General features: G+C 53.9%; 6 protein-coding genes across 6 annotated transcripts; 5 read left to right on the top strand and 1 right to left on the bottom strand.

Annotated features, from left to right (window-relative positions):
- Positions 1-2508: 2508 nt before the first annotated feature.
- TRIREDRAFT_21745 (uncharacterized protein) lies at positions 2509-3797 on the top strand (the record flags this gene model as incomplete). The annotated part of the gene is made up of 3 exons (XM_006963005.1): positions 2509-2726; positions 2786-2867; positions 2938-3797. The coding sequence occupies exons 1-3, from the start codon at positions 2541-2543 to the stop codon at positions 3795-3797; spliced, it is 1128 nt and encodes a 375-aa protein (XP_006963067.1). The 5' UTR covers positions 2509-2540.
- Positions 3798-5903: 2106 nt separating this feature from the next.
- Positions 5904-7830, top strand: TRIREDRAFT_104816 (uncharacterized protein; the record flags this gene model as incomplete). The annotated part of the gene is made up of 6 exons (XM_006963317.1): positions 5904-6162; positions 6242-6259; positions 6330-6336; positions 6402-6620; positions 6723-7307; positions 7452-7830. 6 exons carry the CDS (start codon positions 5904-5906, stop codon positions 7828-7830), a joined length of 1467 nt encoding a protein of 488 aa, XP_006963379.1.
- A 768-nt stretch (positions 7831-8598) lies between these two features.
- TRIREDRAFT_57936 (uncharacterized protein) lies at positions 8599-9975 on the bottom strand (the record flags this gene model as incomplete). Its single annotated transcript, XM_006963135.1, has 1 exon — positions 8599-9975. The coding sequence occupies one exon, from the start codon at positions 9973-9975 to the stop codon at positions 8599-8601; it is 1377 nt and encodes a 458-aa protein (XP_006963197.1).
- Positions 9976-13634: 3659 nt separating this feature from the next.
- Positions 13635-16008, top strand: TRIREDRAFT_120654 (uncharacterized protein; the record flags this gene model as incomplete). The annotated part of the gene is made up of 4 exons (XM_006963316.1): positions 13635-13928; positions 14014-14198; positions 14262-14656; positions 14733-16008. 4 exons carry the CDS (start codon positions 13635-13637, stop codon positions 15614-15616), a joined length of 1758 nt encoding a protein of 585 aa, XP_006963378.1. The 3' UTR covers positions 15617-16008.
- Positions 16009-20723: 4715 nt separating this feature from the next.
- On the top strand, positions 20724-22200 carry TRIREDRAFT_21743 (uncharacterized protein; the record flags this gene model as incomplete). Its single annotated transcript, XM_006963004.1, has 4 exons — positions 20724-20745; positions 20844-20865; positions 20930-21425; positions 21530-22200. 4 exons carry the CDS (start codon positions 20724-20726, stop codon positions 21902-21904), a joined length of 915 nt encoding a protein of 304 aa, XP_006963066.1. The 3' UTR covers positions 21905-22200.
- Positions 22201-24342: 2142 nt separating this feature from the next.
- TRIREDRAFT_42766 (uncharacterized protein) lies at positions 24343-25155 on the top strand (the record flags this gene model as incomplete). The annotated part of the gene is made up of 3 exons (XM_006963038.1): positions 24343-24628; positions 24938-25030; positions 25112-25155. Coding segments are annotated over 3 exons (423 nt in total), but the record flags the coding sequence as incomplete, so codon positions are not given.
- Between the last annotated feature and the right edge of the window lie 320 nt (positions 25156-25475).

Genomic DNA, 25475 nt, shown 5'->3' with positions numbered 1-25475 from the left:
TCGTAGGATTTCAGTTGTCCGTTGCCTCTCTGACAGAGAGAAAGATGCGGTGAAATATGGCTAGCATGCAGGAACAGTAAGGTAGTTTGAAGCTTCTTGAACACCCTGCAAACCCGGACAACTGGGAGGAAATTCGCCGCCTGACGACGATGCCTTCGTCCTGCAGCTCGTCATCAACCGCCGAGAGCGACTAAGGGCTCATGTTAACCGATTAGAGAAGGTGCCGCGAACAAACCGCTGTTGCATACGACGGCTGGGATAAGAAGGATGCCTTTTGCGCACAATGAACTCTACCTGTGTTGCGCGTACGCCCTTCTTCTAGGCGCTCTATGTATTCCGTGAAAGGGGCTGATAATTGGCTGCGAAAAGTTCGGTGTGAGTACGCTGATCGACGTGAAACCGACATACAGCATGATCTCTGCAGACCGTCAGCTCTGAGCTGGTTGGATAGTCTATCGCCATGCGGGAAAGCTGAGAGACGACGAGGGATCCCGGAAGCTTGCAGGGAGGGAGCAGTGGTGCGTGATCCGGGGCTGATGAAGACAGAGGCCATGCCATGATACCGGCTGATATGCCCGGACAGAGAGAGCTGCCCATGATATCAGCCGTTCTGTCGTGGTGGTCGGCTTTGCCCTTTTGCACAACGCCTTCAGGGGTTTCTCGTAGAGCCTTGGTCGATGGCAGACTAAAGGGACGCCAAAGGGCAAACAGGGGGTTTGCACTCCAAACTTCTAGCCACTCAGAGAAAGGTCAGTGCAAGAGGACACAGCAAAAGCACACGCCCCTTTCCTGTCACCTGGCCAGTGCCTCTTTGATAGTCTGAGGTTGCATGCAGCCAGTCGGCTGAGAGGATCGGCAGCAAACTCGAACGCCCTGAGCGATGTTTGTCACGGGTCGGCCCGCGCTCTACTGATGTGTTAAGAAAGAGGGAGAGAGATCTCAAAGACCGTATTGAGGTTGATCCTGAGCATGTATTTGGCTTTCTGGTCCGCAGTTTGGGATTGATTTGCCCCATATCTCTTGTTTCTGCTGTCTGTCTTTTGGTGGTATTCGACAGCTTGCCCCTGACGATGGCAACGAAGACCATGGTCAAGCCGAAGACGATCCTATGTGCTGCCTCGACTTGTACGAGGCAGACTGCATCTGATGTCTAATGCTGCCTTTGTACCCAAGCTATACTGCTCAAGTGGCGGTATCTGAAGACTATGCGTTGTTAGTGCTGTGATCTCTGGGGCAAATGCACGAGTGGTTATTTTAGGCTTCAACGCTTGTCTCACATAAAATGTTCCGTATAGCCAGACGGCCATTGACTGTGAAACTGTGCAACCCTTTGGAATACGTGGTCTGGCTGACGTGTGGTGCAAAGGTGAACTTGAACTCTCAGACTAAGCATGTCGTTCACCCAGCAGGTAGCCGATCTCTCGGGGCGTCATGTTCGTCGAAGCTTCGGCGACCAGCATGCGTCTGGCTTCAGGTACAGTGAAGAGGCATATGCGGAACAGGCAATCGAAAACCATTGCCCTAGATTGTTGGTCATAAGACAAGTATTTTAGAGCTTTGAAATCTATCCATATCTGCTCGGCTGTTTTGCGTTTCGGACTCAGAACAAGCACGGATGCTCTTGATATCCCAGGACGTTTGATAAGACGTTGAGGCGATTATCCTCGACCGATCAAACCGAACAACAACCGTGGACTTCAAGACCCTGACTTTCCATGGAATCAGGGGCGTAAAGGGTGTTTGCAGTCTGGAATACGATGGCGGCGTAGCATTGGCACCGATCCTCGAAGGGCCTTGAGAGCCCAAGGATCTGCAAGCGGTGCGACTCACAGGCCTGATGATTCTTCAGCAGTCCAACGGTTTGATTCTTGGACCGTGTCACAACTTAAGACCTGGCTCTGATTGGGAGTCAGTCCAAAAATTGCAATGGGAGTGATAGAACCACCAATTCGATGGCTTGTAGCACGCCACGATGGGTTGGAAGGCAGATGCTTTGGCTCTGTGTTTCTGTAAGCCTCGCTCGCCAGTTGTTACGGATTCGGTGGTTTGTCCTCGACGTCTCGGATGGGTTGGTGTTGATGCCCCAGTTTCGTGACTCTGGGCAGAAAAGACAAACGATGATGAAAAGAAGAGGAGAGAAGAGAAGTTGGAAGTTGATTGTTGCAGAATGGGAACCTTGAGGGCAAGTCCTCAGGTGTGTACCTACCTCAAGGTACTCAAGGTACCTTAAGGTAACTGGAAGGTGGAAGGTGTTCCATGACCGCATGCATCGAGGTACAGCAGCTGCTAACTGGGACAAACTTCTTGATTGCGCTGTAACACGCCGTAAATACAGCGCTGATGGTAGGCGATTACGTATCCGGCAAATAGGTATTGCCGGCTACAGGTGAGATAAGCGAACCTTCCTACATGTAGGTAGGTAAGCACCCAACAATTACCTACATCAGCCTCTCTTCCTTCTGGACAGCTCACCAACTGATCGCACTCAGAACACCCACAGCGTCGCTCGTGAGCCCGAAGCATCGCCGCCTCGTCGCATCATGAAGCCCATCATTGCCATTCCGGCCACTGCGGCCCTTGTGCTGAGGGCCTGGAAGAAGAAGTCGCTGACCCCGGCAGGCATCGTTGCTGCCACCGCCACGGCCATTGCGCATGCCTACCACCCGTGGAACCTGCCCTTTGTCCTGCTAATTGTCTTCTTTCTGGCGGGCACGCGGGTCACGCATGTGAGTTGTGCTGAGTGCGGCAGCCATTGCTGGTGCTAGAGGCGCTGACGTTGGAGCAGGTCAAGGAGAATGTCAAGGCCACGCTCACAGTGAGCGCAAAGGGATCCTCGGGCGGCGAGGGCCCTCGAACACATGTTCAAGGTACGATGAGTGCTGAGGCGTCTCCTATGTTCCATTAGCCATGATCGAACCGGCTGACTCTGCTCTCCAGTCTTTGCCAATTCGCTCGTGGCATCTGTGTTGTCGATTCTCCACGCAAACCAGCTCTACGCTCGCGCTGCTGCCCTCCAGACCCCAGGCGCTGCCGAGCCCAACGGGTCGCTCTGCTTCTCGTGGGGAGGCGACCTCTTTGTTGTCGGAATCATTGCCAACTACGCTGCGGTTGCCGCAGACACGTTCAGCTCGGAGCTGGGCATTCTGTCCAAGAGCGAACCCCGCCTTATCACGTCGCTGACGCTCCGAAAGGTGCCCCGCGGCACAAATGGCGGGGTGACGCTGCTGGGCCTGGGAGCTGGGCTTCTGGGATCGCTCACCATTGTCACGGCTTCTATGCTGTTCTTGCCCATGTGTGACGAGACCACTGCCGCGAAGCGTGCAGGCGGTGTTCCTTGGTCAGCAGACAACCGGCGCCTGTTCATGACGTTTCTGGTCATCTGGGGCGCTTTGGGCAGCGTCTTGGACAGCTTCCTCGGCGCCGTCTTCCAGCGTTCCGTCAAGGATGTGCGAACGGGGAAGATTGTTGAGGGCGACGGCGGCTCCCGAGTGCTGGTGTCTAGCGAAGCCGGCGGCTCGGTGAAGCGGGCTGATGTCAGAGCTTCCTTGCAACAAGGAGACGCCACTCATGAAGCAGTTGATGAGTCTACCGAGGTGACCGATAAGTTTGACCCCAAGAACAAGCACCGGAAACCTAGCTTTGGGGATGAGCAGCCTTCTCGCATTGTTGAGAATGGCTGGGACCTGCTCGACAACAACGACGTCAACTTCCTGATGGCCGTGACCATGAGTGTTGGCGGTATGGCGGTGGCCAGCTGGTACTGGGGAGTTCCTTGGCAGAGTCTCTTGACCCCGTGAGCTGGGCCAGGAATGCTTGATGGCGTGGAAAAGCTACCATAGACGTCTGCAGTTTTCTCCTTGTTTGCTTGCTATAGCCCATATGTTGGTATAATGACTTTGATGGGTAGTCGTTGGCTTACTGAAGATGGGCCAGGGCACAGCGCGGTGAATGTTCTTTCTTTGCTTATCCAACAGCCATGATCTACGATGGGAGCTTTAGTCGAAAAGTCTTGGTTTACTAAAGAAGAGCCATAGCTTATGGGCGAGACGCATCACCATTACAGGGATGAGGATGAAAGCCTGGAATGGGTGAGTTGAGGAGTGTTTGGGAATGCATGTTTTGACAAGCAAGGCTTTGCCTTTGTCCTCTGATGTTGGAAACTTGGATACTGATTGCTGATGAAGAGAAATATCATATGATGCTAGTATGGCAGCAATAGAGAAACCCCATTAAGCGAAGCCAGCTGAGAGGAATGGTCGACGAACCCTGACAAGGGAGCCCAGACAGCAGTTCCAGAGCTTTGGCGCTTGTCCAGAAGTGGAAATGAAGCTGTGAGATGAGGCCACATGATTGGCTCGAGAGGGTATCGTCGGCTGTCGCAGATGAACGACTCGTGAAATCGATCGATGGAGAAGGTCACCAATGATCCAGATGAGGCTCCTCTGCAGAGAGGTTTGTGAGAGGAATTGATGTGTACGATACTTCTCTGGTGGCTCGTGGGCTGTGGTGACTTACAGTGATGCTGATGTGGTAGGTAGTTTGGTCTGATAGACGGGAGAGCTTCCATGTAGTAGTAGACATCAACGTCTTGGAGTCATTGAGCGTGGCAACATGGACTGGAACGAGACAAACCCTTGAGAAGGGATCCAGGACGTGGCTAAGCATACAGTATTCTCACAGGAGGCAGGCTGAGCTTATCAGCCGGCGCAGTACAACCTGTCATGTTTTTGCTCACATGCAGTTCGTCTCACCCCTGAAAAGGACAACCAACTCCGGGTATACCAACGATGGGGGGGAAAACGTTAGGAAGCTAGGCCAAGTCCCTCTGAAACAATTTACCATATCTGGATCAGTCGCGGGATTCTGATGCCGGGGATATAGAGGCTTTCAACGACTACATGTCAGTCCTGCCACCAACACGCGAAACCCCCATTCCTGAGCAGAGATCACGAGATTAAGCAATCAACGCGTCTCGATCTTCTGCAAGGGGCCACGAGAACGAGCTGATTGAGCACTCAATTTCCTCATTGGACTCAATTGTTACGAGTGCCCTTTTGTCGAATTATGTCATTTGGCCTCGCCAGCAGTGGCTCGGTTCGTATTAGTATACACCCTCGACTGCTCCAAAGCGCGTTTGAACCCCGAAATGAGCTCTGCGAGACAGCATGAAACACATCACATTACCTCATAGTATGCTCATCAACTCAATTCCTTCCAAGTCCCAGCCTCACTTGCAGAGGGAAAATGACATGTAGCATCTCGACCCGAGTATACGGTTCTGGACCAGAGGTGTGGTTCAACATCAGGGGGGTTTGTCGTCTAACTCGCCAGGAGGCAAACCTCGAGTGCCTTTCTATATCGAAAACATGATATATCCATCCCAACCTCAGCCTTACCTGTTTGCCTCCTCCTCCTCCTCCTCCTCCTTCTTCTTCTCCTTCTCTCTCCTCCGATACATGAAGCCATTCACATCATCAGCAACAACTCCGTCTTATCGCTGACTCCGACATTCCATCCAGCAGCCCTCCATGAGCAGTCTGCCAGCTGGCCAGCCGCTCGCCCGCCCTTGCACTCACCCACCAGCCTGCATGCTGAACCAAACGGCTCGCCCCCCTTATTTCATCTGATCTTCCCGTTTGCTCGAGGCCCCAATGAATGTTGTTGAGGGAAAAATTTTCGTGTGCTAGCCTTTGAATTTTTTTTCTCAACTTGGTCCCTTTCTTCTTCTCTCTTTGTCTTTCTAGCAGACAATCGATTTCTTTTCATCTCAAAACTCCCCCTGCTTCTTGGACTCGAGGCCTGTCCGTCCCTCATTTTGGCCCTTTTTTGATCATCATTCAAAAAGAAGAAACAAACAGTTCCTATAATATCAGGAAGAAGTTGATCACCAAGATCCATCAAAGATGACAATGCTCAGCAACCCCGAGCCATCGAGCCTCGTTGCTCAGGAGCCTCGTCCCCTGGAACCTCCCATCATCGACATCCCGCCCGTCACTTCTGGAAGTCAGGGAGTTCCCAACTCGCCGGTGACTTCAATTGCCGCGAGCGAGCAGACCATCGTCGCCCAGGAGGATGGAGCTGGCGATGGGGCTATTCCGGACGGCGGACTTCGGGCTTGGTTGGTTGTTTTGGGCGGATTCTTGGATTTCGCGATTGCTTTTGGTGAGTCTCTCTCCCCCCCCCCCTCAACTTGATATGCACTCACGACACAGCTGATCCTGACATGGACCTGCTGCAACAGGACTTGTCAACTCTTTTGGTACGTTCCAAGCTCGCTATGAAAGCGACTGGCCTTGGCTTTCCACCTCGACCATCACCTGGATCGGCAGCATTCAAGTAAGTCACACTCACTCCCCCCCTCCCCCTTTTCCCTCAAAATCAAGCACGGTTCTATCCCCAAGGGAACACTCAATGGCTAACCAAATCAAATTCCAGCTCTTCATCCTCTTCCTCGGAGGCGCCGTTGTCGGCCCCATCTTTGACAAACACGGCTCCCGCGCACTCATGTTCTCCGGCACCGCCGTCTGTCTGCTCTCCTTCATCTGCTCCAGCTTTGCTACTCGGTACTACCAGTATCTCTTGGCTCAAGGAATCCTGCTCGGCATCGGGAGCGCGCTGCTGTAAACCCAACCTTCTCCTCTCATTCTCTCTCTCTCTCTTCTCACCATCACGGGCGAACCTCAAACAAACACGAATATAAACTAACACCTCGAATCGCGCAGCTTCTACCCAGCTACCGGAGCCATCTCAGAGTGGTTCAACCACAAACGAGGCCTCGCCCTCGGCATCGCCCTCTCCGGCTCCTCCGTCGGCGGCATCTTCTGGCCCATCATCATCAACAAGCTCTTCGCCTCCGTCCCGGGCCCCTGGGTCCACCGCATCATCGCCCTCATCTCCGTCCCCGTCCTGCTCATCTCGTGCTTCCTCGTCCGCGAGCGCAAACTCACAGCTCCCGCCACCGCCATCGTCATGGTCGTCACGGACACCGAGGCCAACCTGAGCGGCAGCGTCACCACGAGCGCCACCAAGCCGGAGGCGGACAAGGACAAGCTCGAAGCCACCGCGGCCGAGACGAGCAAAGAGGGCTCCGGCATTCTCGAGGCCGTCTGCGAGCGCCGCTTCGGAGCGCTCTGCCTCTCGCTCTTCTTCATCTACGGCGGCATGCTCGTCCCCTTCTACTACATCCCGCTCTTCGCCATCGAGCACGGCCTCGGCGCGACAAAGGCCAACAACCTGCTGGCAATCGGATACGCCGGCTCCGTCGTCGGCCGCGTTGGCAGTGGTTGGATCGCCGACCGCTTCGGCCGGTAAGTCAACCTCTCCCCCCCTTCTTCTTCTTCTTCTTCTTCTTCCCCCCCCTTTTCTCTATGTATTCTCCCTCTCCCTCTCCCCATCTTCACCCTATCCTCTCAGAATATCGTCCCGACTAAGTCCATCCATCCAAACACCAGCTTCAACGTCTTGTTCATCATGGGCGTCCTCACCGCCACAATCACCTTCTCCTGGGGCAGCATGACCTCCCCCGCCGGCATGACCGCCTCCGCCCTCCTCTTCGGCCTCTTCTCCGGCGGCCTCGTGCCCCTCGGCTCCGCCTGCGTCGCCCAGACCACGCCCGACATGGGCCGCATCGGCCTGCGCATCGGCCTCATGATGGCCTTTGCCTCCTTCGCCGCCCTCGCCGGAGGGCCCGCCAGCGGCGCCATCAAGGACGCCACCGCCGCCTGGCTCGCCGTCTACTCCTTCTCGGCGGCGCTCACGCTGGCCGGCGCCGGATTGCTGCTCGCCGTCCGCTTCTGGTGGAGGCCGTTTGGCGACAAGGCTGTCTTTTGAAGAAGAGTTGTTTCAAAGTTTTTCTGATTTCTCCGTCGGCTCTCTTTAAGTCGTGAAAGGCTGTTATTACCCCCATTTTTTTTCTGTGTTGCTTGATAGGAAGTTTTGTTGAGCTGGAGAGTTGTCAAAGTCTTCCATCTAGGGCAGACTCGACGGAGCAGTCTGCTGGCCACAGCCTGGTGGTGGGTTACGGCATTGGTGCTTTATGAGAATACAGAAGGCGATCGAGACATGGATGTTATAAGAAGGCGTTTGGGCTGCACAGGTTTGGCATTGTCGATTTATAACTGCATGATGAAGGGAGAGCTTTGACGGTGAAGAAAAGCTTCAGTAATGAGATTAAGACGTGAATAATGAATTACGGTAAACAACAAGTTAATAAAGGGCAGCAAGCCCAATTCCTTGAATCAAGTACCATATTCTTCTACTCTTTCGTTGAAAAGCTTCATCGTGACCAAGTAATACTGCAGACAAAATGCTTGCAACCTAGTACTGTCTATTAGAGTACAATCTGAAACTACCTGATAAAGTCCCTATATCGTATAAGAGTACAAATAAAAAGAAAAAGAAAACAAGGCGCTTGTCTGTTTCGTCTCGCCATGCCCACCCATTGCAGAAAAGACAGTGGAATAAAGAGCGTTGATTGTGTGATATTCGAGGACACCATCCATTCCCAGTTCTAATTCTCGAACGCTTTGCACCCATATTCAGAAAGCAAAAAAAGAAGAAAAGACGATAGCGTGGAAGCGAGAGAGTAAACATGTCGCATCATTTCTTCCGGCCTTTGGGTGGTTTCTGAAGTGGCGAGTAGTCCTGGACAAACTCTGCATCATCCAAGCACTCCGTAACGACCGGGTTGACAAAGATGTGGTGCTGAAGCCCGCCCTTGAAGATAATTCTCATAAAGTTCACTCTAAAGTAGAGAGACCAGTTGTCAACCTTGGCAACTTGATTGCCCAGCCTCAGCTTGCACCGGTAACCATACTCTGCCCGTCCCTCGTCAGTACGCAACGAGGCCGGCACATGCTCGCCCTTTTCGGGAATGTACTGAGCCGTGGAGTAAAATGGGCCGACGCCCCTCTCGAGCGAGGTCACTACGCTGACCAGGCTCTCTCGCAGATTCCGGCGGTGCTTTCTCGAGACCGACTTGGCGCTCAGCTTGGCCAGTTCCCTCATGCGATCGGCCAGCCTCTGGGGATCGTACTGAAGCTGAAAAGGCTCGCCCGTCTCTTCCAGATGGTGACGCGACGCCTCAAAGATGAGGGCGATGCATCCGCCAGCGTTGGATTGGATCTCAACGTCGTCGCTATCGAGCTGGTCCACAAACGCATCCATGGCCGCGTCGGCATAGTCGGAGAAGTCGGCCACATGACTGGCAACGAAACACCACCCCTGCAGAGCGGCTGCGACGATGACGACATTGTCATGTGCGTCGATGTGCTCTCCGTCGGTGCGCACAATCTCGACGAAATATTCCATCACCTCCAGGGCAGCCTCTTCCAGGCCACCGGCGTAGAGCACCGTCACACAAAGTGCGTATATCGCGTAGACGCGGCAGTCGTCGTCATCATCGTCCATCAAGATCTGCTTGAGAATCCTTTGCGCGCCATCGTAAATCTCGAGGGTATCGACCGTTCCGACTGTGAGGACAAAGGCCTGCAGACTAAGCAGTCGCTCCTTGGCCGTGGCGGCACGATTGGCGTCATGAAGAAAAAGCTCTGCAAGCTCGCTCGCGGCATCATCGAGCCAAAGATGGGTCTCGGCGGTATATTGGTGCCGAATCTTGTTGATGTAGAGGCTGAGAGAATGTTCGCGCATCTCGCCGTTGTTGCGTTTTCGGTCTCTGATGCTCGTGATAAAGGCGCTGACGTCAAAGACATGGGTGTCGGGCTCGTCGCTCACTTCTTCGCCAGATCCGCCAGAGTAGACGCTGGATGCCATGTCGTCCAATTCGAAGTCGACATCTTCGTCACTAACATCGGATGTAACGCGGCTCTGTGCAGCGGAATGGCTCGGGGACGTCAACAGCGAAGGCAGCGGAGAGCCTCGCGGCGTGCTAGCGCCCGACGCACGACCCGACTTGATCGCCTTCTTGGAGACTGTCTTCCCGTTGCCCTTGAGGGCTTTGACTCGGGCGTGGTTCATCATTTTGAGATGCTCACTTGTTGGACAAAGGGCTTTGTGCAGGTGGATTTGAAAGGATAAAGGAAGAAAAGAGATAATCGGTTCTTGCGAGGTCGACTACTGATGTGGCTTCTGTTGGCCAGGCAGCCTCCAAGCTAGATAGTCGATGATTGACCAGAAGTCGCCGGCGTCCGAAGTCCAATGCAAGGAAATGGCTGGGAATCAGACGTGCCACTCGTCCTGGTCTTGCAGCCCTGGGTAGCCGGTCTCGTTTCTCCCCTTCGATTCGCTGAAAACACAGACTGCGTCACGTCGGTTTGCGCTTTGGTCTGGATGAGCCGAGGTTGTGTGCGAGAGCGTCGAATGATGGATTGATGGGATTGTGGAAGAGTAGACCGTCCATCAGATAGAGCGTCGAGAGTTGGGGAGCAGGAGGCAGATATTGGAAAAGCTGCAGCGCTGAGCAGACGAGAGTCGGAAGCGCAGAGACGACAGCGTGAGACGAAGGTGAGAAAGTCAAGAAGCACAACTGACGCAGGTTTTTAAAGGGAAGAAGAAGAAGAGGAAGAAAAGCAGCAGGATGAGACAAAGGTGAGGCCAGAGAAATAAAATAAGAAACAAGGCGAGTGGTTCGGTGGCGTTCGCTTTGTGGGCATGACCGGCTCACAAGCTTCATCGTCCCATGTCGACGCTACCTGAAAAGTGGTCTCCGCTAGGCTGATCGGGGCAAGTACTAGGTAGCCGGTACTTGCTTAGGGCAAGGACCACGATCGCCGCCAGACATGTGAGAAGCTGCAAGTCGAGCTGCAGCATCTGGGCGTGTACCGGTACTTTGGCCTCGCAAGGGACGAGTACCTCTGCACTTCGACTTTATTGGAGTTGCAGTGCTTCTTCTGCTCTCCAGATCGTGTGAAAAAGGCTTCAATTTGCGACTATTTGGTGTATCATCAATGAGACTGCCCTGCATCGGCCTTTGCCTCGGTCCTACTGCGTCTTTGCAGGAGATGGTTCCTTACTTGCCGTCCTCCGTTGCCTCCTATCTACCTACCTAGGTAAAGCTCTGGTGGTTGATGATGACGCTGGCATTACAGTGCTCTGATACACCTATAAGGTACGGTAAGGTAGAGAGACACGGACAACTGCCAGTGAGACCTCGAAGCTGTCGGCAAGTAGCGGTACCTCCGCTGGCCTCGGAGCCCCGTCGCCCCAGCCAAGTTCGGGCGACTCCGCAAAGCGACGCAGCATCATCCCTGCTGGTCATGCGTCATTGCTGTAGCCACTTTAACGCGCAACTGTCGAGATAAAGCCGGTTTGTCTGCGAGTCTGGGCTGATATTACTGATTCATCCGTGATTCCAGCTTACGAGTGATTTTCTCCCAGGTCTGTTTGCTTCTATTTCGGTGACACAGCGAAAAGGCGATGCCGATTCATGTCCGTTCGCTTCGCGTTGCTCTTCTCTCCTGGCGCCACATCTTCACGCGCCCCGAGCTGCAGCTGCGATTCGCTTCTCGGCCAACCTGTTGCCTATGAAAACCAGCCTATGCAATGCGACAGGAGCTGCATACTGTATCACAGCTGGCGCACTTGGCCAGCAGGCAGAAGCTCAGCCTGATTCGCCTGGCTGGGACCGCTCTTGGGAATTTGGGCATCGGGTCACCAGGCCGTCATATCCCGAGAGAGCGAACCGGAGCTAGCCCAAGGGCGCTGGAGAGGAGGAGCCTTTCCGGACAGCCTCATGGACCCTTGCTGAGGATTTGCGAGACTAACACCCGCCTGGCCGAAGCCTAAAGACAGCGCATTCGTCTTCTGTTGAGCAGACTCGATACATCCGAAGGTTGCGCAGCCTCCTGGCCTCCAGTCAAACTGAATCTTTGCCGGGGCAACCGTGATCAACAGCTCGCTCACTAACTGGACATGGGCGAGACTTCCCCCCCTCTCACTGCAGACCCTGCATCAGCCACTCTGCAACCATGATTATGTCGAGTCGGCACAAGAGACGTCGGCCTTCTCCTTTGGCCATCGTAAGCCCATGCATGCTAAGGCTTCTCTTTCCAAGAGCAGTGAGGCCTCTAGATCACTCCCCTGGGGATCAGGCCGTATTGCTTGTACTCCATTAACGCGAAGAGGCCTCGATCAAAAGACAATGGTGAAGCAGAATGCCTGGCTGGCGCGCTAAGGCAGAGCAAACGCAGCTGCAGCAGCTGACCTGCACCCGTCACGGCCCGTTAATCGGTACAGCAAGGCCATGGTGGCTGCCCGTACCTGTACCTGCTTGAGCGAATGCGAGGACATGGCCAGCGTCATCGGCAACTGTGCGAGGCCGGTACTGCTACTGCGGCTCGTCCGATTTGAAGGTCGCCAAGGCACCCGACTGCAGCAGCGAGTTTCTCTTCGGCTGCCACGCAAAGCTGCAGAGACCCGCAGCCTCGCTGACGACCGACGACGCTGCAGTTCGTAGACTCAGACAGTGATGCACTTGCATCTCCTCTTCAATCGACATCCTGACCTTTGATGAGTTCTTCCTTGCGTAGGTAGGTATCAAGATTTGGTCAAGGTGGTCGATGCCCGCCTCTAAATGCTCTGAACCCGAGGCTCCATCCCCCAGCTGTCAGTGACATGCTTGTACCGGTACCCCAGTCTCCGCACCCGGCTGCTCGATGAAGCCCCACCCAAGCTGCGATAAGCCCTCTCATCGCGGGGCTTACCTTATCGCTGCCTCCACTGCGTCTGCCTGGGGCTGCCTGCAAGGTCTCGATACTGACGTCTGCTGTCGACTGTCAGATGCATCGAGGTTCACGGCAGGTACCGCTACCTTGACTGCGCTCTCCGTCCAAGTCCTCTTCATGTCCTCTCTGCATGCAGCGCCTCTGAGCTCTGCTGTTCAGTCTACCTTATGTACCTACTTTGAATCCTCCATCTCAAGCAAGGCACCTTGCATGTCCACCGGCCTGTCACCCATCTTCATCGTCAACCCTGCCTCATCTTGCTTACGGCGCCTGATGTCTCAGATGACACCCAGCGGACAAGCAGCCCCTTGACCTCCCCCTTGGGCACGGCGCCAACCCGACGACCGGACAGTGAGGATACCCGAGCCTTGCGCCCACATGCTGTACCGGCTGGATACCTGCTCAGTACCTGTACCTTGCCTTGCCTTGCCTTGCCCCCTACCTACACCTTAGAGGTAGGTTCACCTCTCAGCGCCTCGGTCCCCCCTCTGAAACACTATATTTTAGACTCCAGGCCGCTGTTGGACAGCGCCCGAGTGCTTTAACCTCTGAAGCCAAGGTGACTCGAGCCCCACCCATTCCTTGACTTCCGAACCTCGACCTCCTCCTCTCCCCTCTTGACAAACAGCCTCCCGCTCGCCTTCTCTTCTCTGTGACCTGCTTCATCTCTTTTGCGCCTGTGTCTCCTACTCCTCCTCCTTCCGTCCCGACCGATTCGTTTGTTTGCTCGAGTCCTTTGCCGCCTCTGCGTTTGGCCGCCCGCGAGAAGAAGCACCCCGGAGAGCCTCCCTTCTCTTGCCAGGCTATCGACAGCTGGGATTCACCCACCTCGACTCGGCTCTCGAGCTTCAGCCTAGCCGGAGTTGCGCCTCAAACCCGACCGATTCTACACTCCCAAACGACATTCCCAAACGACATTCGGGGCACATCAAGTAATAAGGCATAGCCTTCATCATGGCCTCCCCCATCGAAGGTAACTTTCCCCTCGTCATGTTGTGTCGCAACACTCGAGGCTCCCCAAAGCTAACTCGTGATGCAGCCGTGGTCAATCTGACGGCCATAGATCCGCCTGAGTGGTTCGTCTATCCAGTCCGCCGCCTTCTGCTTGACTCTTCAAAGTCAGTGGCCTCCATCGGCCGCATGAGCAGCAGAAATGGCGACTATACCGCCGAGGAAAGCAACGGTTGGATGGAATCTGCCGTCATGTCCAGACACCACGCCACACTCCTTTTTGACCCCCAAGCACAGGTATGTCAGGATGACAAACAAGGACACACGATTCCTTTCGCAAGACGGCTGCCATGGTTCGGGCTCTAGCTAATTCGGATTGCAGAGGGTCTTCATCAGGGACGTTGGCTCCCTCCACGGAACCTTCTATAATGAAACTCGACTGCAGAAGCATCAATCCCAGGCCTTGAAGGACGGTGATATCCTCCAGTTTGGCATTGCCATTGCCAGAGGATCAGACACTTGCCCTCCTTGCAAGATGCGAGTTGGCGTCGAGTTTAGGCCCTGCAGGTATGCTTTTCCTCCTCCATTCGCTCGTTCGTTGAGAAGCAATCTCATCTAACATGTCAACAGCTCCGTACAAGGCCCAACTGTTTTCAGAGTTCCCGACGATAGCGACGAAGAAAGCGAGGAAGAGTACATCGAGGACGAAAACATTCGATGGAGCACCCAAATTCTCCGGGACAACGGTATCCGTCCAGCCAAAAATTGCATTTCTCGAAACCCCGTAATCACTATTGACGAATCTGACAACGAAATGGACTCGCCAGCGCCTGAAACCGAAGAGCAAACAGTCTCTGCCAGGTCCGTTCAGGACCACATGACCGACAAGACTGGCTCTGACAAGTTTCCCTCGCGCATTCATACTCCTCGAGAGACGATCGATATTCCAGACGACATTTCAGACGACGATCCCATGTTCTACGAGGACGAGTACGACGGGGACGAGGTGACTGACTCTGATGATGGTGAGTGTGCTGCGCTTCAGGAGACTTCAGATCGAGCTCTATCATATTCACCATACTGACAATTGTGCTAATCTAGATCACTCCTCACTGGGAGACCATACTCCACACGACACATTGGGCGGAAGCTTCTTGGACAAGAGCCACGATGGCTCTCGTCCCGATGCTACCGAGATCCACGAGGCTGAAGTATACGACCGGTTCGAGAATGACTGCCTTCCTCCGATCTTGGAGGTGTCGCCCGCGAATGCTGCCTCTGCTTCAAACCAACCCCGGCCCAGTGTCCATTTACCCTCTCTTTTCGATTCATTCCGATCGCAGGAGATTCCAACAACCCAAGACGAACTCCCAAGCGACCCAGTCGCCGAAACGGAGAGCGCGATCGAGTCCGCGGCGCCCCTTGAGCGGGATTGGCCTAACTGGCCTAAAGATGTTGCGGAAAGCCGAGCGACAGAACCAAGTCGCCTGCTGGATTCGGGAGCCAAGTTTCTTGAGACTCCGTTGAAGGAGCAAGATTTTGCAAACCCTGCGGTTGAGCCTCCTCTTGAGTTGGACGAGACTTCGGCCTATCAATTCCAGGTGACAAAGACCTACTTCCAACAACAACTTCCTTCTTATCACCATCAGCACGATGAGTCTAGCAGCGCAGACTCTACTGGTGACCAGCCTGCAGAGCCGCAGGAGCGGGCAGCTCCCAACAAGCGCAAGGCGGAGGAGATTTCCGAAGTGACAGTCGAGGAAATTGCATTCGCTCGATCCAACCCAGTCGATCACTCAGCTTCGCCCTCTCTGCGGCCCAGAGCCCTTGATGTTGAGATGGACGTTTCTCCAGCCGCCGCCCATTCCGCAGTTGAGGGCCCGCAGGCAAAGCGACTGCGCAAAGCTGCCGAGATATTTGGCTACGCCGCACTTGGAGGAGTGGCAGTCATGTCTGCTTTAATTGCCACTGCTCCAACGCTGTAGGCGCTTGTGGACCGTTGACTCTTGAAGAACTGTCATCTTCCTTGACTTCCCTTCTCTTTTGTTCTTGATACGATCTTCTTTCTCGTCGATGTCCTGTTTCCTGTTTTGACGAACTCTGATTGTCTTGACCTGGATCCGAGTTATCGTCTGTTGGCGTTGCGGTATACGAGTCTATCATCTGCTAACCACTTGTGAGGCTGGCCGCCATGATTTGATCCGACTATCAGCTCTCTTTGGTCGATTAGAGACATGGATTGGACCTAGCTTGATGGTTTATCCTACCTTTTACTTTCATGTATTTTTCGTTTTGTTATTTATGAATCCCCGTGGCTACGATCTTTTCTTACCCGGTATTTTGTAAGGGGAACATTGACTCGTCTTCTATGTAACAGGGACCTTGAGGAGGAATGAACTTTTATACCCTGAAGGGATAGTCAATAAATTGAATCCATTTCTTCTCTTTCTTCTTTGCACTCTGATGACTCTTGTATCACTATTGATAGGCGTGTCTCTGCTGGGTATTCCTTTGATGCCGTTTGGATTGACACTTGCCTTACCTATCTCCTACCCACCATTTTTGTCGTTATTATATCTTGGCAATAAGGCATCCATCAACGTGCGTGGACATTTTCCAAACAGGCAAACTGTGTTACTGAGCACACAAGGTAGCGGGAAACCCATGGCGGAAAGACACCTTCTCTGAATCTCCGAAAAAACCGCACGCTTCACAGGGCGAGGAGAGGAAAGCTCGAGTCACCCAATCACAGCCTCCTCGTTACGGAATATTTTCGTCAGCGTGTAATACCGGTGGTACGCCCCCCCTCCCTTTGTTTGATGGCAAGGAGGGGAGGGGAGGCGAAAGGGGGGAGGGGATGAGCATCCGTGGCTTTGTGAGGTTGGAAGGGCCTTTCGCTCTCTCTTTCTTCTTCTGCCTCTGTGGACAAAATCTCATATTGCCGTTTTTCTGTAACCTGTTGCTTTTTGTTTCTGGTGCTGTTGCTGCTACTGTTGCCGCCGAAGAGTGTTGTTGTAGTTGTTGCTCAAGGGTTGCCAAGAAAGACTTGGCTCGTTCGGCAATATCAACTTGTACATTGTTGTACTCCGCATACATGGAAGCAAAAATATGCCATCTGCCGTCGAAGAGTTCCCGTTGACCCCATATGGGCTAGGAACCCATGTTGAGACAGGTCAAGGCTTGCCCACAACAATTTCGAGAAGAGGAAGGGGGAGAAGAGAAAAATTGCCAACCGAGGCGAGACGTTGAGGGAAATTCGAGGCGGCACCGCAAAACGCCACAAGAGAATCCATTGCGTTTCTCTCTCAAGGCGCACCTAGCTTGGGAAAAGCACAGCCTGAAACGCCATGAGATCTTATGACCACGGAAAAGGGCATACAAGTCTTCTCTCCTCGTTCCCTCAACTCCCCCTCAACGGCCAGGCCGGTGCCGAAGCGTCGGAAAACGGGTCTGGCGAATAAGGACTCGTATGGTTAGGTAGACAGACACAGTCGTGTACCTATACACCATTCCTCGACCCAACGCTTACCCGCAGGAGCATCATTATCGGTGCCGAATGTAGTCAAGAGGAGCGTCAAGTCACCGCCTTGCCTAGGCGGCAACAATCAAAAAGGGGGGAAGCCTCTCGAGATAGCCTTCGCTTCGTGTTTCAGCAGAGAGCGAATCCAGTGGGCGCCTTTTCCACGCCAGTTCTCCAATCATTTGTCGAGTCCTTGCTACTACCTCATAGTGCTCTTGGTATCGGCCTGTGTTGTGTTTCTCATTGTTCCCTTGTCTTCTTTTCTTCTTCTCTCCCTGACCTAGTCCCCTCAACGAAGCGAGAAGCCGCATGTCGGATTGCGGATCCGAGAGAGGTGTCATTGCCCGCCGCCATGACGGGTGTGTGCGCACATGATGAGGAAAAGCCGGTGAGGACTCTCTGGGAGGGGAGTGCAAGCAGCGGAGAGACGAAAAGGCCACAGACCGGTGTGCAAGTGAGGGAGCAGCAGCCCCCACGTGGCGGGCCGGTCAAGAAGGTTCGGGAGGGTTATCCGCATCGGTTGATGCCTGATGCAGCTTTCCATGAGCCGATCATTGAGGGGGTCCTTTTGCCTGCTGGCGGCAGCAGCATATGGTACGAACGATGGGTGCTCTGCAGATCTCGCAACGAACGAACATGCCGAGGAATTCCGTACCAAAGGCGCTGACGAGGAGGCATAGAGTGACCAGCCTGAACTCGTTCCTAGAGAGGCAGAGGGTGCACAGAGCGGATTTTGACTCGTGGCCCGTATTGTATGGTCCAAGACCGTTTCGGAGGGAGCCAAGAAGGCTGCCGATATAGGCCTGGTGACTATCATGTCCAAGCCATCTGGGCGCCAGAGCCGTCCAGGGTTGGTGCTCTCTTTCGGCGGGAGGCATTCGACCAGGGATAGCTGCATGCTGTTTGTGTTGCGGGACACCAGCCACTGCGTCGGATCCATCACCCTCGAGACAGCCAGGGGCGCGCCCCAATGACCAGCCATTCGCGCTGGGTCATGACAAGTGCAATAGCCGGATGCTCCCGTGCCCAAAACAATGAACGACATACCATTGCCAAGGCGAGGGCAATCGTCATCTTGCAGATGGCACGTTTCGGGGTTGAATTCCTCTAGTCCCCGACTCCTCATCTCCTCCAGCCGAAGAAGCGAGCAGCAACCAGCGTCGAAAGGCAACCCTTCGGAGACCTGACCGGTCCGGTTATTGACAAATGAGAGGGCATTGAGATCAGCCATCACGGGTGGCTGCATGATCTCAAGCCCCAGCGCACAAAAGGGAACGGTCCGGGTTTGGCAGAGGACAGCGTACGGGGCCCATTGTCGCAGTTAAACACCCAAATCGGCTCATTCATACCAGAGCGGCAACTGCTAGGCACATCTCTCATTCGACGAGGGCTGTGCGCGGGAAAAAGGCAAAGGCAACATGATGAGGCGGTAAGACTTTGTTCGACATAACCGAGCACTCGTCCGCGAGGGTGGCGCATCAGAGGCCGTGCCTTGGGGACGGTTTTATTATGCTGAAGCAGAGAGCATTCCACGTAGAATCCATGTCCAGCCAGGCGGGTCGGTATCACGTTGCTTTTAGCCTAGTTGCTTCGACTATATGCCGGGGCAACCACACAGGTTGAGATAGAGGCCATCGTGAGGTTTGTTGCAGCCGATGCGTTGGCTAAACGATGGTCTGATGATGATCGAGGCGGTCAAAGGATTCACGGTCTCTCGGATAGCGTATAATAAAGGCAGACAGTATGATGCTGTTGACGCTGCCGAGCGCTTGTAACGTCGAGATGGGTATTTAAGAAGGCTCGCCGCTCATTCTTTCGAGTTCAATCATAACTTCAAGCGTCCGTGTCAGTCACTTTTCAGCAGACATAAAACCCACTGCTTCTCTGCATTTCACTTTTCGTTTCGCCTCCAAGATCGAGTCCATTAGAGTTAAGCGAGCACCAGATATACACCAATGGCGTCTGAATTTGCTGCTGGCATGAAGGCGGGCATGGTGCCAATAAGCTGCGACATGTGCAGCATGAGACAGTATGTTCTTCCATCGACGTCTGTTGCGAAAGTCCCAATTGCTAAAGCCAGGGTTTGAAGGCTCGATTGCGAGTACTGCAGAGGCTCGCTCGTCAGGATGGTCCCCCATGATTATCCATATCTCTCATCATTGCCAGCTGCACCATTCGCTCACAAGGCCGGCACGTCATCACCAGGGAAAAGCAACCATCCAGACTCGGGGCACAGATCCTCGGGAGTCTATTCAAAGCGCAGTTAGCCGGCCCCAGACAACCACTTTATGATATCAGCCATTTGTGTAGATTTTCTTCAGTGTATATTCCGTTCGAAAAAGATGAGACAATTTGGCCTCATGGTATGGTTACATGGGAGAAGAGAAAGAAAGGAGGGATGGCGGCGTTCACACTTGCCAGGACGCAGGGAGGCCTGGCTTGAAACCTGAGGGACATATAGCATCACTTGGCGACGAGTATGCCGGTAGCCAAGCAAGATGGCAAGGTGTCACGTATGTGTGACTTTTTCATTTATCCGGAGCGAGGTCCTGTAACGAAGATGATCTGCTGTACACGAATTAGACACGGTCAATATCATTCTTCCTTATTTCGATTGAGAGATAATCTGATCAAGTGGGTACTCGAACCGAACTCTGGAGATATCAAGTTGCGAGTAGCCTCTTAGTTCAGAGCAGACGAGGGTATCCAGAGAGGGTGGTAGTATGAAGCATTGGACGAGCGGCCTTGTTTCCCCAGCCACGATTCGCTTGTATCGGAAGCTGTTCCCTCGCAGTTCATGCGTGCCTTGGTATCTTGTGCCACGTCAAGGTCATGAGACGCTGGGCACATTGTCGATGGGGAGTAGACGTAGCAACATGACGAGAGCATCCGATGATCGAGCCCGGCAACCGCTCCTCGGATCAAGCGTAAAGGCCACTTGGCCAATTGTGTGTTGCGCCATCGTATGCAGTGATATTATTGAAAATCAGCTGGCTGGAGCGCGGCCTGCTCGCTGCCCTAGACGGTGAGTCGAGTCAAGAAGCGAAAAGCATCTAGAGGCGGCCCCATGATGGCATCAACGGCCAGGCGCATTTGCGGCTTGTCACGTGCTTGCGAGCAAAGCCAACCGTTGGAGAGTACGAGGTCTTTCGTACGAGCTGCAGGTCCAGAGTCCAGGCTAGGCACTCGACTGTTGCAAGAATGGGAAATGGTTGGTTGTGTATCCTGATCAAGGTCCTTCTGCTGGCCTCGTCACGATGCGGGTCAAGGTAAGCAAGCATGAAGGTAAGGTTGAGCTACGGAATAATAAGAGACAAGGTATCCGTACCTACCTTACCTACAATATTGCCCACGGCGTTTCTTCGGGTCAAGACAGATGGGCACCTAGTCTTTAACGGTCAATCAGCGCCAGAGAATGCTGGAGAGCTCTGTAGAACTTACCTAAGCGCGGAATCAATTACCCAGCGGAACCTCGCAGCCTCGCCAACCGTCCCGATCGAACAAGCTCCAGCTTCGTCGCCGCAACAAGCAGGAACTCTGTGAGCTTCAAGTCGGTGACAAAAGCAGTCGCAATGTCCGTCATTCTGTGTACCGGTCAGTCTTGAGTCCGTTCCGAGCTTCTATCCCCGTCGGCCTGCAACCCCCCCCCCCCCCCCCCTCCACCAAGCTGCTAACGAACAATGACGACACAGCCGGTTACGACCACACAATCAGGTTCGCAGACGTGCGCCATGAGAAGCTCGCTTGAACGCGCAGTGCTGACTCCCCTCCGACGCAGGTTCTGGGAGGCGCTGTCGGGGATATGCTCGCGGACGATCCAGCACCCTGACTCTCAAGTGAACCGTCTCTGCATCTCTCCCGACAAGCGGTTCCTCGCCGCGGCCGGCCACCACACCGTCAAGCTCTACGACATCAAGTCGACGAACCCCAATCCCCTGCTCACGTTTGAGGGGCACACGGGCAACGTCACCGGCGTGGCGTTCCACTGCGAGGGCAAGTGGATGGTGACGAGCTCCGAGGACGGCACGGTCAAGATTTGGGAGACGCGGACGGGGACGATCCAGCGGAGCTACAACCACGGGTCCCCGGCCAACGACGTGGTCATTCACCCGAACCAGGGCGAAATCATCAGCTGCGACAGGGCGGGCAGCGTGAGGATCTGGGACCTGGCCGAGAACACGTGCGCGCACGAGCTCATTCCCGAGGAGGACGTGTGCGTGTCAAGCGTGACGGTTGCCAGTGACGGAACGCTGCTGTGCGCTGCCAACACGGCGGTATGTCCAGCGGGAAACCGGGTTCTGCCTTTCTTTCTCTAGCGACGGCTAACCTCTGCCAGGGCAATGTGTTTGTATGGCAACTCCGCCAAAACTACGACCAGACGGAGCTGCTGCCGGTAACGCAGTTCAGCGCTCACAAGGAGTACATCACCCGAATCCTCCTCTCCCCCGACGTCAAGAAGCTGGCGACGTGCAGCGCCGACCACACGGCCAAGATCTGGGACATCAGGGACGTCAAGCCGGCGTCGAACCCCGACGAGAAGAGGCCGCTCCCCCTCGAGGCCACGCTCACGGGGCACCAGCGGTGGGTCTGGGACTGTGCCTTCAGCGCGGACTCGGCATACCTCGTGACGGCATGCTCAGACCACTACGCGCGGCTATGGGAACTGCACAGCCAGCAGATTATACGCCAGTACAATGGCCACCACAGAGGAGCCGTATGCGTAGCGCTCAATGACTATTCGGAGACGCGTTAGAGATCCTTTGAGGAGTACTTTTTTTTGGCTGCGATTAAAGCATGAAGACGGCTCGACGGGAAGGAGCCCTAATCCCAGAGAACCACGGTTTGGTTGGCGCGGCGTTGGGTAGTTGCTATTCTGGTAATTCTTTGCTTGCTTGTTACGTTTCATTCTTTTTCCTGGTGATGCAATCTATATTGCATATGGAATGACTGGCCTTTGAGCGCAAGGAGGTGGCAGCGGCTGATGTAGGAGTCAGCTAATGGACGGTCTCAGCTTCCTATCAAGTGTACCTTTCTACCTAGGTAGGCTTTGGATGAGGATGTTGTGCCAGCTCTCTACGATCCACGATGATGCCAGTGCTAGGTATTCGCGATTTTGACAGCTGACACGGGAGAAGCTTCAGCCGAAGGATTGCGCAGCGCTGCGAACTCGACCGAAATCCCGTCGCAAGTTGTCGCCGTATGTGGTTGCCTCAGCTGCTTATACCTAAGATCAAGATTGATTGCCCAAGGTGGGTTACAGGGCTTTCGGGCAGTCTGCTTCTCCCGTCGTAAAATACCTGTAGTATACCTATTAGGCAACCTCGTTTCCTCTTTTTTTAAAAAAAAGTCACGGTTGCATCGTTGCAGAATGGCAAAGCCCAAGCAAGGGGTCCTCCAAAACCACCGATTGGCCCAAAGACCGCGCGGGAAGGCCAGCCATGAAGATTCTCCCATGTGTTCATCTGTCCACGACCCCTGCCTGCAGACAGCGCATCCATTGTTACATACCTAGGTACTAGACGATGTCGAGCCGGGCGCATGCTCGAGCCTCGTTAGGGATCTTGTCCAGCTGTTGGAAAGGGAGGGGGCGTATGTATCCATGTCGAAACACACTGCACACCTACTACCCAGCACTAAAGACAAGTAGAAAGGAATTAGATGATGTAGCTGACAGCTTTGAATACCGGGTCCTCGGGGGCGAAAACAAGCGGTTGTCGTTGGTCGTCGTTTGGCAGCGGCATTGATTTGTGATCTGAGCAAGGGCCTTCCAGCTGGACAGGGATGTTTCGCGGGTACGCTAGTGGTAGCTGAGAAACCGGGGGCGCGGGAACCCCCTGGAACAGCAAAACGACGTCTTTTCTTTTGGACGATAGGTATGTATGTGTGTATCATGTGTGTGTTTGGTTCCTAATCGGTTGTGGTGATAAGAATGAGGGTGGGCGGGAGATGTGCCTGATGATTGCAAGAATGACGACTATTGAATTGGTAGGTATTACTAAGGCTCGTGAAGGCACCTGCGTCATGTCAAGACAGCTCTGCAGGCTAGCAGTTCGCGTCTTGTTTGGGTATCCACGGATGTAAGTAGTATGTACGGAGTAGCTCAGCGATTACCCACTCGAGCCGTTGGGCTACCTAGGTACCTTACCTTAGGTAGGGAGGGCAGCAGCCCAACTGAGGTATGGAATCTTGCCGAGGCACTCGACCACTTCTTTGGCTGCCTCCTTATCTTCGTGCCGGGCATAGCCGTTGCAAACAGCTAGATGCCCGTGGCTTTTGGCGTCTCGGCCGAGCAAATCTGCTACTGCTACTGCTACCTAGTAGCTTGTGGTAGCTGGTGAGACATGGACAAAGCCTGTGCTATGTACCATCTCGATATGGGTTGCTTTCAGTTGTTTACTGTAGCTTTTGTTCGGCAGAAACTCACTACTACTAGTACCTAGTTGCAGCCTATCCAATTTGCTATACGGGTATGGCGTTTGTAGTACTACATACCTACCTTGCCAAGCAAGCAGAATATGCGTACATACAACATTTGAAGGTAACGACATGGCAGCATCACAATTACAATTTCAACCTCTACTCAGATGCCGAGTATCAGCATCCAAAGATACAGACACTATAAGCAACCCAATCCCAATTGCGGCAACGCTCCAAATCGCTCGCTCCGGCCCTGCATGAAGCAGCGTCGCGTGGCAAAAAAAAGATGAAGCTAGTGGAAAGGGAAGGCTGTGCCCGCTGGTGGCTGCTGCCGAGTCCGTCCACACACACTTCGCTAGAGGTATGAAGAGCTAAAGAAAAGAGGCACGGATGGCCGGAGATGCGCTACGCCAACACAGGAATGGCCCCCCTCTTAGAGTCAAAGAGGCGTAAAATGGCCAATCAGAGACCCCAAAACACCCCATCTGGCATCTTCATCTCATCAACCCGTCTTCCACCTTACTTTCCATCGTTTTGTCACCCATTCTTCCTCCCACCTCCACCCACGAGGCTACTACTTACCTACCTATCAACAACAACTACATACGATACGATACGATACAACCTCATCGGGCCTCCAACAGCCTCAACCCTCTCCACTTCCATCATCACACCCTGCCACGTTTCTCAACCCCTCCCTCTCCCCAAGCCCTAAACAACATTCAGAACAAAATGACCTCATCAACAGCCTCATCATCATCATCATCATCATCATCCTCCTCTTCATCCCCCCCAGCAATCAACTACATCCTCTCCTTCATTCTCGTCGGCCTCGCCTGGGGCCTCACAACCCCCTTCATCCGCCGCGCCGCCCGCGCCCACAAGCCGCAGCCTCACCCGCTCCTCGACAGCCCCTCCGTCAGGGCCAGCTGGCTCCGGTCCCGCCTCCTCGCCGCCCTCTTCGCCGCCCTCGACCTGCTGCGCAACCCGCGCTACGCCGTCCCGCTCGTGCTCAACCTCACTGGCAGCGTCTGGTTCTTTCTCCTCATTGGCAAGGCTGGTGAGCCTCCTCCCCCTCCTCCTCCTCTCCTTGTCTTTCTTTTTTTTCTCGCTCTCCTATTCGCCCATCTTGATTCCCTCCACATCGCGTCTTGCCTTGCTTGCTTTTGGATTCAAGGAAACAACGGCCTCCGGGTCCCTTGTCTCAGATCTCGCCCCCCCTCCCCCCCCTTACACCTCCATGCTCCCACACCTAACCGCTCTGCTGGGCTGGCCCATCACTTTCCATTATCTCTTTCAACAAATCCCATGCTTAGTGAGAACATCACGTCTGACCCAATGTTTGTCGCTTGTTTTGGCTGCGTGTTAGAATTGAGTCTTACCGTCCCGATTGTGAATGCCATGGCCTTCCTGTTTACTGTTTTGGGCGAGTGGCTTGTCGAGGGCAAAGTCATCAGTAGAGGTACGTGCCATGCCTTGCCAACTCGAATTGGAGTCCGATCGAGGTCCATATTTAGTCAGAGTGCTGATATTCGTGCTGAAGAGACTGGTATTGGTATGGTTTTGTCCTTGGCGGGAATCGCCTTGTGTGTTCAGAGCAAGAATTGAATACAAAGACATCGTTATACGCATCCAGTCTATTATGTAGTATAAAGTGGTAATAGTCAATTTGCTTCATCAACTCAACTGATGCGTAGAGGTTAATGCAGAAGAAAATAAAACAAACAATTGCTTCCATGAAGGAAGGCTGCTCCAGGCAGTCCCAACAGAAGAACCGTCTAAAACCCATTGCCCTCCCATTCTTGCCCTCAAGATGGGTACTTTTTCGCCATGCAGCATGCAGCACGCCATGCCCACGTCAACAGGACGCCCATACAACCCAGAAAAAGAAAAGAATAGCCACGAAA

Source organism: Trichoderma reesei (genome assembly GCF_000167675.1).
Source record: "Trichoderma reesei QM6a unplaced genomic scaffold TRIREscaffold_4, whole genome shotgun sequence".
NCBI lineage: Eukaryota > Fungi > Ascomycota > Sordariomycetes > Hypocreales > Hypocreaceae > Trichoderma > Trichoderma reesei.
Note: the sequence above shows the minus strand (reverse complement) of the source record. Positions and strands in the feature narration are given on the sequence as shown.